The 14741-nt window shown below is 43.4% G+C and overlaps 2 protein-coding genes across 2 annotated transcripts in view; one reads left to right on the top strand and one right to left on the bottom strand.

The window, feature by feature from the left end:
- LOC137535281 (zinc finger protein 721-like) overlaps window positions 1–14741 on the bottom strand; it is a 161569-nt gene that overhangs the window by 45583 nt on the left and 101245 nt on the right. The window contains exon 8 of the mRNA XM_068257101.1: window positions 9716–10807. Coding sequence (XP_068113202.1) covers window positions 9716–10807 — 1092 coding nt within the window. The remainder of the gene's footprint in view (window positions 1–9715; window positions 10808–14741) is intronic.
- LOC137535335 (zinc finger protein 271-like) overlaps window positions 1–14741 on the top strand; it is an 82263-nt gene that overhangs the window by 37069 nt on the left and 30453 nt on the right. The gene's annotated exons all lie outside the window — the stretch shown is intronic.

Raw genomic sequence — 14741 nt, 5'->3', positions numbered from 1 at the left:
CTCATTACAGAGATGCACATCACCTAATATGCTTAATTGGTAGTAGGCTTTCGAGCCTATTCAGCTTGGAGTAAGACAACATGCATAAAGAGGATGATGTGGTCAAAATACTCATTTGCCTAATAATTCTGCACTCCCTGTATTTGTGTGAGACAATTTTTACTGATAGTCTCAAATATATTAGACCATAAAGGTCGAACTAATGGACATTTCAACAATAAATGATAAAATGTTCCCGTAGAATTACATTGTCTCCAACATAGGGGAGAATGGTCCATAGCAATTCTGGCCATTTTGTTTGGTGTCAGATACCAATCCATAAAACATTTCTGGCATGTTTCATAATGTGAAACGCAATGGGAGTGAGTTTTGATTATTGCAATTGCTTTAACTATGTGATATTCAGAAATGTCTAATTCAAGATCTTGAGACCGTTTATTAATAAATTTCTCTACATTGTAAAGATGTGACAATTGCAATTCTGCATTCCAAATGGATATTTCACCTTTTAAAGCTGTTGGTGAATGCAACATAGCAGCAATATGCTTTGGTAATAAGGGTATTTTTGGGCCCGTATGCCATTAATTTTTTTCACCTAGGAGATAATTTTAATCTCCTGGCAGTGGCAGTAATCCCGAACTGAGCTTGGGCTGAGATCCATGTGCTCAGAGCGGTAAGCCTGAGCTCAGTTTGGGTTGGCCCAAAACCACCACGCGCTGTTTTTTTCCTGGGTCCAGTGCGCGATCGGCACTGGCCAGCGGGAACCAGGCTTCTCCCCCATGGCCGTCGGGATCCCCTTACCTCCATTTTCCTTCCGGCGGCCAATTAGGATGGCCGAGCAGCAGTTTGTGGAGGTGTGGCGTGATGTCATCAGGGGGCGGGGAATTTATTAAAGTAAACCCGATATTTTCAACAGAGCAGAAGGAAAACAGAATATATATACAGTATGTTGGCTTCTGCCTTACTGTTGCCAATTTTTCCCTGGATTTTGACTACTCTCTGCCTGCCTTATTTGTACAGTTTCACGATTTTTAAGTTTATTCATTCATTTTGCAGAATGTCTACCAAGCTTTTATTCTGATATATTTTGGCGAGTTATGACAATATATAGAGGCCTAAAATTTGTGAAAAAATGTACCGCTTTTGACTCACAATTCCGGACAGAAATGCACCGCCAGGGAGGTTAAACTAATTTTTCTGTATTTTACAATTGAAAAAGCACCCAAAAGTAAGTGAAAAAGTGCTATCAAAATTATTCTGAGTATTTTCTTGCTTGCTGGTGGCTTACAAAGCATTTGATGACAAGTTATGAAAATATCACCTTGGAGAAAAAGAAAAAAGTGAATTGCATATGGGCAATGGTGTGGACAGCAAAATTGTATTTCCATATAAGTAAATATCCCTGATTGTGGAAGATGAAATTGAGTGGCTAGATCTGAAAAAGGCCTTAAATCTGTACCTTGAAAAATACAATTCAGACCTGAGATACCAGCTTCATACCATGTATTTAGATTAATAGGACCCGTTTCCACTAGCACAAATCTGCATGCGTTTTCTGCATGCAGATTTGCATAGCCAATACAAGTCAATGGGCCTGTTTCCACTAGCCCATAAATCTGTGCAGTGGGCTGTGCAGAAAAAAATCTGCACACCACAGCAGAGCCATCAGAATTTGCACACCGCAAGCGTAGCGTGCGATTCGCATGTAATGTAATTAATAGGAAAATCCCATGCGTTTTCGCCATGTGATTTTCCATGTGTTGTCTCATACGTTTTTCCGTAAAAATCAATGTAAAAGCACACCAGCATTAACATGGTTAAAATCGCATACTTACAAAAGTGTGCGAAGCGCATGTGTCTTCATGTTAAAATCCGCATACAAATGTGTACGAATCCGCATGCGGATTCCTTTACGCATTTTCCGCACCGGGATCGCACCGCTATAGTGGAAACGTAGCCTAACTGTTTTCAGTGCAAGTCTGGGTGAAGAAAAATCGAAGTTTACTGTTTGGCAAGACATATACTTCTTCCAAGCTTGTATTCTGGCTTCTATTAGAGATCTACCCATTATAGTTTCTTAGGCAACATTTGAATTTTAAATAATATTAAGATCCTAGGCCTGCCTGGGAGAGCAGAGAGGGGAGACCCATCTGCATTTAAGGAGGATCGGCTTATTAAAAAAATGTGGTCATGATAGCTTCTTGCATGCTGCGGAAGGAGCTCACCGAGTGCCAGCGACCCTTTTACCACCTGGTGCACCCCCACGACTCTGCCTAGCCAGACTTCTCATTTGCAAAGATCAGGATAAAATCCTCCAGCTGAACAGGCAGAAGCAGAATATAAAGGCTGGAATAGCTTCGCTGAGCATTTTTCCTGACTTCTCTGTAGAGCTACAGTAAATATGTGCATCAGTTAAATGCCAACTGAAAGCAAAGGAATATAAATATTCAATGGCCAACCCAGCACGCCTGCGGTATCGTTTGAAAAGGGCACCTGAGCTGCCTGTATGAAAAGGGCGCCGCCATAGACATCAATGTTATTTCTGGAAATATGGGCTACAAGGTGTAGTAAAATGGGCGCCCGAGTTTTGATATAGGCTACAAGCGGGCTCCCCTTTGTAGCCCATATTTTTTCGGCTACAAGGTTTTCGGCTACAGTAGGGTGCCCCTTTGTAACCCATATTATTGCATTTTTTTTGTAGCTGAAGTTTTTATATGGGCTACAAGTGCTGGAAGCCGAATTATTTCATTCCCCCACTATCCATGGCGGCCTGGAGGGGGAATAGTAATTAACACATCCCGGAGTTTTTTTTGTAGCCAAAGTTTTTATATGGGCTACACCAGGCGCCTTTTTTGTAGCCGAAGTTTTTATATGGGCTACACCAGGTGCCCTTTTTGTAGCCGAAGTTTATATGGGCTACACCAGGCGCTTTTTTGTAGCCGAAGTTGGTATATATGGGCTCCACCAGGCACCCTTTTTTACCGGCGCCCTTTTCATATAAACCCATGCCTGCAGATAGTCGATGGAGAGAAGGTCTTATCCTTTGCCACTCCACAAGAAGCTGCAGGTTGGTTGGTGACCAGGGGTCCGATTCGGAGACAGAGATGAGCATCTTGCTGCTATAAGAGCACTAGAGTCTGAGTGATTGGAAACGCCGGGTCAACACTTTTGCCCTTTCATTATTTTATTACATATATATTTGCGTATTATTTATATGGAGGTTTTCCTCCGATTATCACGCTAGTCAAGAAATGCAGGTTTACTCGTTCTTGTTGTCAAGGACAGTTCTAGACTTCTTGCCGCCTGAGGCAAACTTGTGAGGATGCAGCCCCCCCATAGGTAATATAATTGCCCCCAGTATAGGCAGCCTGGAGGGGGTAGCAGCCAGGAAGGGGGGCAACGGGCATAGCAGTGGGGAGGGAGGGGGGGTCGGACCCCCCTCCCTCACCTGGGTCTCCCGTCTGCTCTCCCCCTCCAGCTATGAGTACAGCGTGTCAGGCAACGGGCGGGGTAGTAATTACACATGTCTAACTTCCATGTTCCAGCGTGCATACCACCGCTAATAACGTCCTGCAATCCCGCACACTGTACAGTACCCCGCCTCATGGGCGGCCGGGGGCTGCTTGTTGTTCTGCAAGATGTACGCATTGCCTTAGATACATCTCTCTAGGCCAGGTATGTCAAACCAGTCCTACGAGGGATGAGGTCCTCACGCAGTTTTGATACAGCTCAAATTATATAGGTAGAAAAAAAAACAACGTTTTGTAATAAATAACGGAGCTAGTCTACTTTAGGGGACCCACCGCAAATCCCCATAGACACTTTCACCTGGGCTGCAAAACGGAACAAATGTCTTCCGTTTGCTTGTTTAAACCTCCACAAGCCTTATATCCCTGGGTAGCTAAGCATGTCCTCTAACGAATTTTGCGGTTTCGGTCAAAAAAAAAGTTGGAACTGACTGTACAGGAGCCGCCGAACGGCCGCAATTTCGGGTCCGTCAGCCATCTTTGTTCTGCTCTGCAGGTCGTTTCTTCCTCCTCATTGGAAGGGATTGTTGGGTGGGGGCGTGCCAGCTTCTGTCGGCAGCTAACGAACCCTCCAATGAGGAGAAAGAAAGGACCTGCACAGCAGAAGGAAGATGGCCGACGGAACCGAGATTAAGGCCGTTCGGCGGCTCCTACACAGCCCATTTCAACTTTTTTTTGACCGAAAACCTCACAGTTCGTTACAGGATATGCTTACCTATCCGTGGGTATAAGGCTTGTGGGGGTTTAACCACTTCACAACGGAGGGGTTTTACCCCTGAAGCACCAGCGCAATTTGTACATTGCAGCGCTGCTTCCATTCATTTTTTACTGTGATATGATTGGTTATTGGGGACTGGGGTCCCCATAACCAATCATTGCACTGCAGAGCGGGGGTGTGTGCGCGCGCGGGTCGCGGGGGCGCGCGATCGCGCGCTACACGTTTGTTTACATTCATTTGTTATCAATGGAGACTGCTTCTGTTTGAAGCAGTCTCCATTGTGTCCGCAATCGGCGCGTCTAATTGGATTTAGGAACGCTTGTTCCTAACATCCAATTAGTCACCTGCTGTGCTGGCTGGCTGGAGTGTGCGCGCGAGGTCCCCGCCCACTCCCAGCCAGTAAACAAATAAGTGCGCCTTTCTCCGTCCCTGGGGGTGAAGCAGTGCGCAGAGGGACGGAGAAATTTAGCACTGGGGGGTAAAAGTGGTAAACAAGGTGAAAGCGGACATTTGTTCCGTTTCTGCAGACCAGCTGAAAGTGTCTATGGGGATTTGCGGTGGGTCCCCTAAAGTAGACTAGCTCCTAAATAACACCTTTTAATGGCTAACTAATAGAGTTAAATGATGCAAGCTTTCTGGGATCGAGTCCCCTTCAGGCATATTTCCAGATGTAAGCTGAAGTAAAACACTGATGTAGATAAATGGTAAACACGAAGATGACAGTTGTGCTGGTTACTGTTTATCCGTTAGGTGTCAGGTGATCAGCAGGCTGGAGCCAGTGAGTTAGTGCAACCATACATGAAATCTAGCAGGTTTCTGAAGATCATGAAGCCAAATCAATCATGTTACATAAGGTGTCATGAATCCTGTTCCACAATTTAAACCTTCTGTTAATGTCTTGAACATTTTCATAAATTTGTACTCAGAATTTTTTCTTGATACAGCTCAAATGAATTGATGGGTCTGACTCAGGAAAGGTGTGGTCCATCAGGTTGAACACATTCCTTTCTTTCTCAGTCCATCCTAAACACTGGCATGGATCTGGCCCTCCAGGCCTGGAGTTCAACACCTGTGCTCTCGGCGATTATCCCGAAATCTTATTGCATGCATCAGTGAACTGTTTATATAAGCTTACTAGATTCCTCATGTTGAGGACACTGTCCCTGGTTAAAATGTTGTTTTGCACTGAGGTGGAAAAACAGACATTTACGTTTTATTGTGTATCCTGTAGTATGGCAGAACCCATCAGAATACTTTCATGGAACATGAGAGGGCTAGGTGCCCCATAAAAGAAATGCATGTTTATTTCACAAATTAAAAGCTGCAACCCCCACATAATAGTACTGCAATAGACTCATTTTACCAAAGAAACCAGTACTAGGTTGAATATATCCTGGGTTCAATGGGCTCGGTTATTCCTGTCATTCTTCTTTCTCTAAGGGAGTATCAGTGTTAGTGCATAACAGTGTTCTCCCCAGAATTTTTTTCCAGCCGGGTGGCATGAAATAGTAGCCGGGTGGCATGAAATAGTAGCCGGGTGGGTTGAGATGAAAATGCAGGGCAACTCTGCTTACAGAATAGGAGGAGGTGAGGCAATGATAGCCGGGTGGTCAACAAATCTAGCCGGGTGGAGCACCCGGCTAAAAGAGCCTGGGGAGAACACTGCATAATAACATTAGGTAGTAGGCCCATCAGATATCCCTAGATATACCCAGATATCCCCCTAAATAGACTGGATGTACAGTCGTGTTGTGTCTGCTTGGAGGAGGTAAGTCCACCACTGCCTCCTCTAATTACCACATTTTTGGCTTTTAAGCTCTTTTAAAACCCCTTTTATCCTTTTGGCGCCTCTGTTCTCTCATATATAGATATCCCTAGATAGTGAGGGTAGATATATTTTTATTTATGCCTCAATTAATGAAACCCCATTAAACCTGTTATGTGTTTATAATCCACCTGGCATGATAATTGGTAGTATCACTAGAGCCTTAGCGATTGCAGCTAAATACCCTAACGCTATGTTGGAGATGTGTAGGAGATCTCAATCTTGTGTTGGACCCAATTATTGATAGGTTGCCCCCACTGGACGATAATACTAAAGTGTCACACATGCTGCGCTGCTCAAAACAACACTCTTTCATGAATAGACCATGCCCTAGGATGTCATAGATTAGCTACTGTATGGTGATGCGAAATGGCGGGTCCCACAAGACAGACTTTGAAGCTGATCCACCCATTCTGGTCAACCCTATTTGGGAAACAAGACAGAATTCCAGACCAGTAAATTATATATTTAGCTAGGTGAGAAGTTTACTGATTGGGTGCAGTTAATTTATAAACACCATATGGCCAATATTAGGGTAAATGGCCAGCAGACTGCATTTGTTTCTTTTGGCAAGGGGCACCAGACAGGGGTGCGCCTTTTTGCCTATATTATTTGCACTGGCCATAAATCCTCCTGAATTGCTCATCAGAGAGGACCCAATTTGGGGGGTTTAAAAATTGGGGACTTGGATCAACGTATTGGCTTATATGCGGACAATATGATCTTATTCATGGACAAAATTGAGACCTCTTTACCTAAGGCAATGCTACTGACTGGAAATTTCTGCCATTACTCAGGTTTTAAAATATATTGGGATAAGTCGGTGATAGTTCCCTTTGGTGAACACCCAGTAGAGCCAGGGAGATTGGGTTGCCCTGGACCAACTGCTTCTGATTTTAAATACCTTATAATAACTAAGGAGACCTCCCTTATCCTGACCAAAAACCTATATCCCCTTTTAGACCTTGTGAAACAGAAGTTCAAACTGTGGTCTAATCGACCTCTGTCTGTGGCTGGCCGGATCAATTTAATAAAGGTGATCATTCTCCCCAAGGTTTTGTATGTAATAGAGCATGTTGCCATCCCAATTCCCCTTAAATTCCTTAAAGAATTAACTTATTGAAGTCTCCATTTGTATGGGGGAATACTAGGCCCAAACTTAGACTTTCCCCGCTACAGAAACCTAAGGATAGCTGTGGGCTGGCCTTTCCAGATTTCCGGCTGTATTATCTGGCCAGACAACCGAGGTATATTAAGTCTTGGTTTGATGGTGAGGTTCTTCCTAAATCAGAACAGCATATTGTTTAGTCTTTTGACCCACATCTAATATTGGGATTGTTAGAGGCTAGGTCAATAAGACCCTGGGGAGACTCCCCGTACACAAACTATGTCACACAGTGTGAACCCAAATGAAAAAATAGCTAAATACAGTGGGTTGCAAAAGTATTCAGCCCCCTTGAAATTTTTCACATTTTGTCATATTACTGCCACAAACATGAATCAATTTTATTGAAATTCCACATGAAAGACCAACACAAAGTGGAACGAAAATCATACATAATTCCAAACATTTTTTACAAATAAATAACTGCAAAGTGGTGTGTGCATAATTATTCGGCCCCCTTTGATCTGAGAGCAGTCAGTTGCCTATAGACATTGCCTGATGAGTGCTAATGACTAAATAGAGTGCACCTGTGTGTCTAATGTCAGTACAAATACAGCTGCTCTGTGAGGGCCTCAGAGGTTGTCAAAGAGAATATTGGGAGCAACAACACCGTGAAGTCCAAAGAACACACAAGACAGGTCAGGGATCAAGTTATTGAGAAATTTAAAGCAGGCTTAGGCTACAAAAAGATTGCCAAAGCCTTGAACATCCCACGGAGCACTGTTCAAGCGGTCATTCAGAAATGGAAGGAGTATGGCACAACTGTACACCTACCAAGACAAGGCCATCCACCTAAACTCACAGGCCAAACAAGGAGAGCGCTGATCAGAAATGCAGTCAAGAGACCCATGGTGACTCTGGATGAGCTGCAGAGATCTACAGCTCAGGTGGGAGACTCTGTCCATAGGACAACTATTAGTCATGCACTGTACAAAGTTGGCCTTTATGGAAGAGTGGCAGTCAAGAGGCCCATGGTGACTCTAGACGAGCTGCAGAGATCTACAGCTCAGGTGGGAGACTCTGTCCATAGGACAACTATTAGTCATGCACTGTACAAAGTTGGCCTTTATGGAAGAGTGGCAAGAAGAAAGGCATTGTTAACAGAAAGCATAAGAAGTCCCGTTTGCAGTTTGCCACAAGCCATGTGGGGGACACAGCAACCATGTGGAAGAAGGTGCTCTGGTCAGATGAGACCAAAATGGAACTTTTTAGCCAAAATGAAAAACGCTATGTGTGGCAGAAAACTAACACTGCACATCACTCTGAACACACCATCCCCACTGTCAAATATGGTGGTGACAGCATAATGCTCGGGGGTGCATCTCTTCAGCAGGGACAGGGAAGCTGGTCAGAGTTGATGGGAAGATGGATGGAGCCAAATACAGGGCAAACTTGGAAGAAAACCTCTTGGAGATTGCAAAAGACTTGAGACTGGGGCGGAGGTTCACCTTCCAGCAGGACAATGACCCTAAACATAAAGCCAGGGCAACAATGGAATGGTTTAAAACAAAACATATCTATGTGATAGAATGGCCCAGTCAAAGTCCAGATCTAAATCAAATCGAGAATCTGTGGCAAGATCTGAAAACTGCTGTTCACAAACGCTGTCCATCTAATCTGACTGAGCTGGAGCTGTTTTGCAAAGAAGAATGGGCAAGGATTTCAGTCTCTAGATGTGCAAAGCAGGTAGAGACATACCCTAAAAGACTGGCAGCTGTAATTGCAGCAAAAGGTGGTTCTACAAAGTATTGACTCAGGGGGCCGAATAATTACGCACACCCCACTTTGCAGTTATTTATTTGTAAAAAATGTTTGGAATGATGTATGATTTTCGATCCACTTCTCACATGTACACCACTTTGTATTGGTCTTTCACGTGGAATTCCAATAAAATTGATGCATGTTTGTGGCAGTAATGTTACAAAATGTGGAAAATTTCAAGGGGGCCGAATACTTTTGCAACCCACTGTATATTGATTCAGCCACCACTAACTAATGCTCACAAGCAGAACCAGCTGCAGTGGGCAGAGAAATACATGAAGACTAATTTTCAAACAGTCCTGTTCACTGGTGAGGGCCAAGCAACCCTGGATGGTCCAGATGGATGGAGTAGTGGATGGTTGGTGGACGGCCACCATGTTCCAACAAGGCTGCATTGTCAGTAATGCGGTGGAGTCATGTTTTGGGCTGGAATCATTGGAAAGTATGTAGAGGTTTTGACTGACAACTTTCCTCCGTGGTACAGAATGAAGAAATATGCTTTCCATGATAAAATCATCTTCATGCATGACAATGTACCATCTCATGCTCTGCATCAATGGCTGCTATGGGGATAAAAGGAAAGTCATGGGGCCATATGCCACACTCAGCACAAATGTCTCACAAGCAGTGATTTACTCCCAACACATTTCCCACACTTAGCACATTCTCACCATTGTGAGATCTCTTATGTTTAACAAGGTTTCCTTTCTGTGAAAAGCATTTCCCACACTCAGTACATGAATAGGGCTTCTCACCTGTGCGAGATCTCTCATGTGTGACAAGCTTTCCTTTATTTTCAAAACATTTCCCACACTCAGCACATGAATAGGGCTTCTCACCTGTGTGAGATCTCTCATGTTTAACAAGGCTTCCTTTCTCTCTAAAACATTTCCCACACTCAGCACATGAATAGGGCTTTTCACCAGTGTGAGATCTCTCATGGATAACAAGGATTCCTTTCTGTCCAAAACATTTCCCACACTCAGCACATGAGTAGGGTTTCTCACCAGTGTGAGATCGCCTATGTTTACCAAGGCTTCCTTTCTTTGCAAAACATTTTCCACACTCAGTACATGAATAGGGCTTCTCACCAGTGTGAGATCTCTCATGAACCATAAGGTCTGATCTCTGAAGAAAACATTTCCCACACTCAGCACATGAATAGGACTTCTCACCAGTGTGAGATCTCTCATGTAGGACAAGGTGTGATTTCCAAACAAAACATTTCCCACACTCAGCACATGAATAGGGTTTCTCACCAGTGTGACATCTCTCATGTTTAACAAGGCTTCCTTTCACTCCAAAACATTTCCCACACTCAGCACATGAATAGGGCTTTTCACCAGTGTGCAATCTCTCATGCCTAACAAGGATTCCTTTCTCTCCAAAACATTTCCCACACTCAGCACATGAGTAGGGCTTCTCATCAGTGTGAGATCTTCTATGTTTACCAAGGCTTCCTTTCTGCACAAAACATTTTCCACACTCAGTGCATGAATAGGGCTTCTCACCAGTGTGAGATCTCTCATGTATTAAAAGGTGTCCTTTCCGTCCAAAACATTTCTTACACTCAGCACATGAATAGGGCTTCTCACCAGTGTGAGATCTCTCATGAACCATAAGGTCTGATCTCCGAAGAAACCATTTCCCACACTCAGCACATGAATAGGGCTTCTCACCAGTGTGAGATCTCTCATGTATTAAAAGGTATCCTTTCTGTCCAAAACATTTCCCACACTCAGTACATGAATAGGGCTTCTCACCAGTGTGAGATCTCTCATGTAGGACAAGGTGTGATTTCCAAACAAAACCTTTTCCACATGTGGAACAGGAGTAAGACCATCCAGCAGGGGGAGAGCTGTGCTGGTTAGGAGTCCCCTTGGGGCTAGACAGGTGAGGGGAGTCTGGGGGAATATTTGGGGTAACCAGGATATCTGCAGGAGACTCTTGTCCAGTGACATCATCATCTGTTGTACAGTCTGTGGATACAGAGAGACGAGTCTCTGAGAGGTTCCTGATGCCTGGACTCCGCCCTGCAAATAGAGAAACTACCTGTTAGAGAATTCTGAGGGGAGTAACAATTATTATTAGGGATGGTCAGTGAGCTGCTGATAATTCCAAGTTGATGCAAAGATGATGCAGATTGGAAATGGGCCAGATGCAGCATCTGCGTAACTTTGCATATAATTGGCATATCATTTGCACCATCTCAGAGTTATTGGCATGTCACTGACTATCACTAGTTATCAGCCTGACAGGGAACTGCAGAAGGTTGTGCTCATTACAGGCGGCCAATCACATGACAATAACTCTGCTTTGCATGCACATTTTCTGTATCTTGGAATTTGGACAATGAAATGAATTTCATTAGAAACATGATTAGCTGAATGCAATTTGCTTTATATTTGCATACAAGTACAGAGTTATTTGCATCTCATTGACCTCCCCACACATAAAGCATTGGCCACACATGGAAAAACAGTAAATTGTAGAGCTTGATGAGACAATGGAAGCAATGTGTTACTCTTCTGACAACAGACCTATATGCACTTCCCCAGTGTGTATATGGAAACAGTATTTTCACAGGCTAAGGGTTTTTAGCAGTCGGAATAGAAGTTATGTTTTACATCTTTTGTAAAGATATACAGTGGTGTGAAAAACTATTTGCCCCCTTCCTGATTTCTTATTCTTTTGCAGGCTTGTCACACTTAAATGTTTCTGCTCATCAAAAACTGTTAACTAGTAGTCAAAGATAACATAATTGAACACAAAATGCAGTTTTAAATGATGGTTTGTATTATTTAGTGAGAAAAAAACCTCAAAACCTACATGGAGCTGTGTGAAAAAGAAATTGCCCCCTGAACCTAATAACTGGTTGGGCCACCCTTAGCAGCAATAACTGCAATCAAATGTTTGCGATAACTTGCAACGAGTCTTTTACAGCGCTCTGGAGGAATCTTTGCAGAATTGTTGTAATTCAGCTTTATTTGAGGATTTTCTAGCATGAACTGCCTTTTTAAGGTCATGCCACAACATCTCAATAGGATTCAGGTCAGGACTTTGATTAGGCCACTCCAAAGTCTTCATTTTGTTTTTCTTCAGCCATTCAGAGGTGGATTTGCTGGTGTGTTTTGGGTCATTGTCCTGCTGTAGCACCCAAGATCGCTTCAGCTTGAGTTGACAAACAGATGGCCGGACCTTCTCCTTCAGGATTTTTTTGGTAGACAGTAGAATTCCTGGTTCCATCTATCACAGCAAGCCTTCCAGGTCCTGAAGCAGCAAAACAATCCCAGACCATCACACTACCACCACCATATTTTACTGCTGGTATGATGTTCTTTTGCTGAAATGCTGTGTTACTTCTACGCCAGATGTAATGGGACACGCATCTTCCAAAAAGTTCAACTTCTGTCTCGTCGGTCCATAAGGTATTTTCCCCAAAGTCTTGGCAATCATTGAGATGTTTTTTAGCAAAATTGAGACGAGCCTTTATGTTCTTTTTGCTTAAAAGTGGTTTGCGCCTTGGATATCTGCCATGCAGGCCGTTTTTGCCCAGTCTCTTTCTTATGGCGGAGTCGTGAACACTGACCTTAATTGAGGCAAGTGAGGCCTGCAGTTCTTTAGATGTTATCCTGGGGTCTTTTGTGGCCTCTCGGATGAGTTTTCTCTGCGCTCTTGGGGTAATATTGGTCGGCCGGCCACTCCTGGGAAGGTTCATCACTGTTCCATGTTTTTGCCATTTGTGGATAATGGCTCTCACTGTGGTTCGCTGGAGTCCCAAAGCTTTAGAAATGGCTTTATAACCTTTACCAGACTGATAGTTCTCAATTACAGTACTTTTGTTCTCATTTGTTAGTGAATTTCTTTGGATCTTGGCATGATGTCTAGCTTTTGAGGTGTTTTTGGTCTACTTCTCTGTGTCAGATAGCTCCTATTTAAGTGATTTCTTGATTGAAACAGGTGTGGCAGTAATCAGGCCTGGGGGTGACTACAGAAATTGAACTCAGGTGTGATAAACCACTGTTAAAGAGACTCCGTAACAAAAATTTCATCCGGTTTTCTTCCATCCTACAAGTTCCAAAATCTATTCTAATGTGCTCTGGCTTACTGCAGCACGTTCTACTATCACCATCTCTGTAATAAATCAACTTATCTCTCTCTTGTCAGACTTGTCAGCCTGTGTCTGGAAGGCTGCAAAGTTCTTCAGTGTTGTGGTTCTGTGATGCATCTCCCCCCTCCAGGCCCCTCTCTGCACACTGCCTGTGTGTTATTTAGATTAGTGCAGCTTCTCTCTGCTCTATTATCTTTTACAAGCTGGATAAATCCTCCTCTGAGCTGGCTGGGCTTTCACATACATAGGAATTACATACAGGCAGAGCTGTCTGCACTCTGCAGGAAGAAACAGCCTGACACTTCAGTGGAAGATAGCTGCAGGGGGAAAGAAACACACAAATGATCTCTTGAGATTAAAAAGGAAGGCTGTATACAGCCTGCTTGTGTATGGATGTATTTTCTATGTGTGGACATACTGTACATCAACCTACTTCCTGTTTTGGTGGCCATTTTGTTTGTTTATAAACAAACTTTTTAAAACTGTTTTTAACCACTTTTAATGCGGTGGGGAGCGTTGAAATTGTGACAGAGGGTAATAGGACATGTCCCCTAACGCACTGGTATGTTTACTTTTGTGCGATTTTAACAATACAGATTCTCTTTAAGTTATTTTTTAACAAGGGGGGGCAATCACTTTTTCACACAGGGCCATGTAGATGTGGAGTTTTTTTTCTCACTAAATAATAAAAACCATCATTTAACCACTTCACCCCCCCAGTGCTAAATTTCTCCGTCCCTCTGCGCACAGCTTCACCCCCAGGGACGGAGAAAGGCGCACTTGTTTGTTTACTGGCTGGGAGTGGGCGGGGACCTCACGCGCACACTCCAGCCAGCCAGCACAGCAGGTGACTAATTGGATGTTAGGAACAAGCGTTCCTAAATCCAATTAGATGCGCCGATTGCGGACACAATGGAGACTGCTTCAAACAGAAGTAGTCTCCATTGATAACAATGAGATGTAAACAAACGTGCAGCGCGCGATCGCGCGCCCCCGCGACCCGCGCGCGCACGCACACACCCCCGCTCTGCAGTGCAATGATTGGTTATGGGGACCCCAGTCCCCAATAACCAATCATATCACTGAAAAAAATCAATGGAAGCAGCGCTGCAAAGTACAAATCACGCTGGTGCTTCAGGGGTGAAACCCCTCCGTTGTGAAGTGGTTAAAACTGCATTTTGTGTTCAGTTATGTTATCTTTGACTACTAGTTAACGGTTTTTGATGAGCAGAAACATTTAAGTGTGACAAACATGCAAAAGGATAAGAAATCAGGAAGGGGGCAAATAGTTTTTCACACCACTGTAGATTTGTGTGACCTATATGTACTTATAGCAAGAAATCTGTGTTATGTTTGTAGAGCAATGTGGTGTCACTTACACATTCTTATTACCATTGTATCCTCCTGTCACTCATATGCCCCTTGTAATGTACCTTTATCTCACTCTTGTTCCTAATTGTGCAAATAAAGATATTGTGACATCACACAACAATAAATTATAGGAGCTGCGAGGTGGAGGAATTATCCATTTATGTCATGGAGATCCTAAACCACTAATATTTTGGTAGCTGGATATAAATACATACATACAGTATATATATATATATATATATATATATATATATATATATATA

This window comes from Hyperolius riggenbachi, chromosome 10, assembly GCF_040937935.1.
Source record: "Hyperolius riggenbachi isolate aHypRig1 chromosome 10, aHypRig1.pri, whole genome shotgun sequence".
Lineage (NCBI taxonomy): Eukaryota > Metazoa > Chordata > Amphibia > Anura > Hyperoliidae > Hyperolius > Hyperolius riggenbachi.
Note: the sequence above shows the minus strand (reverse complement) of the source record. Positions and strands in the feature narration are given on the sequence as shown.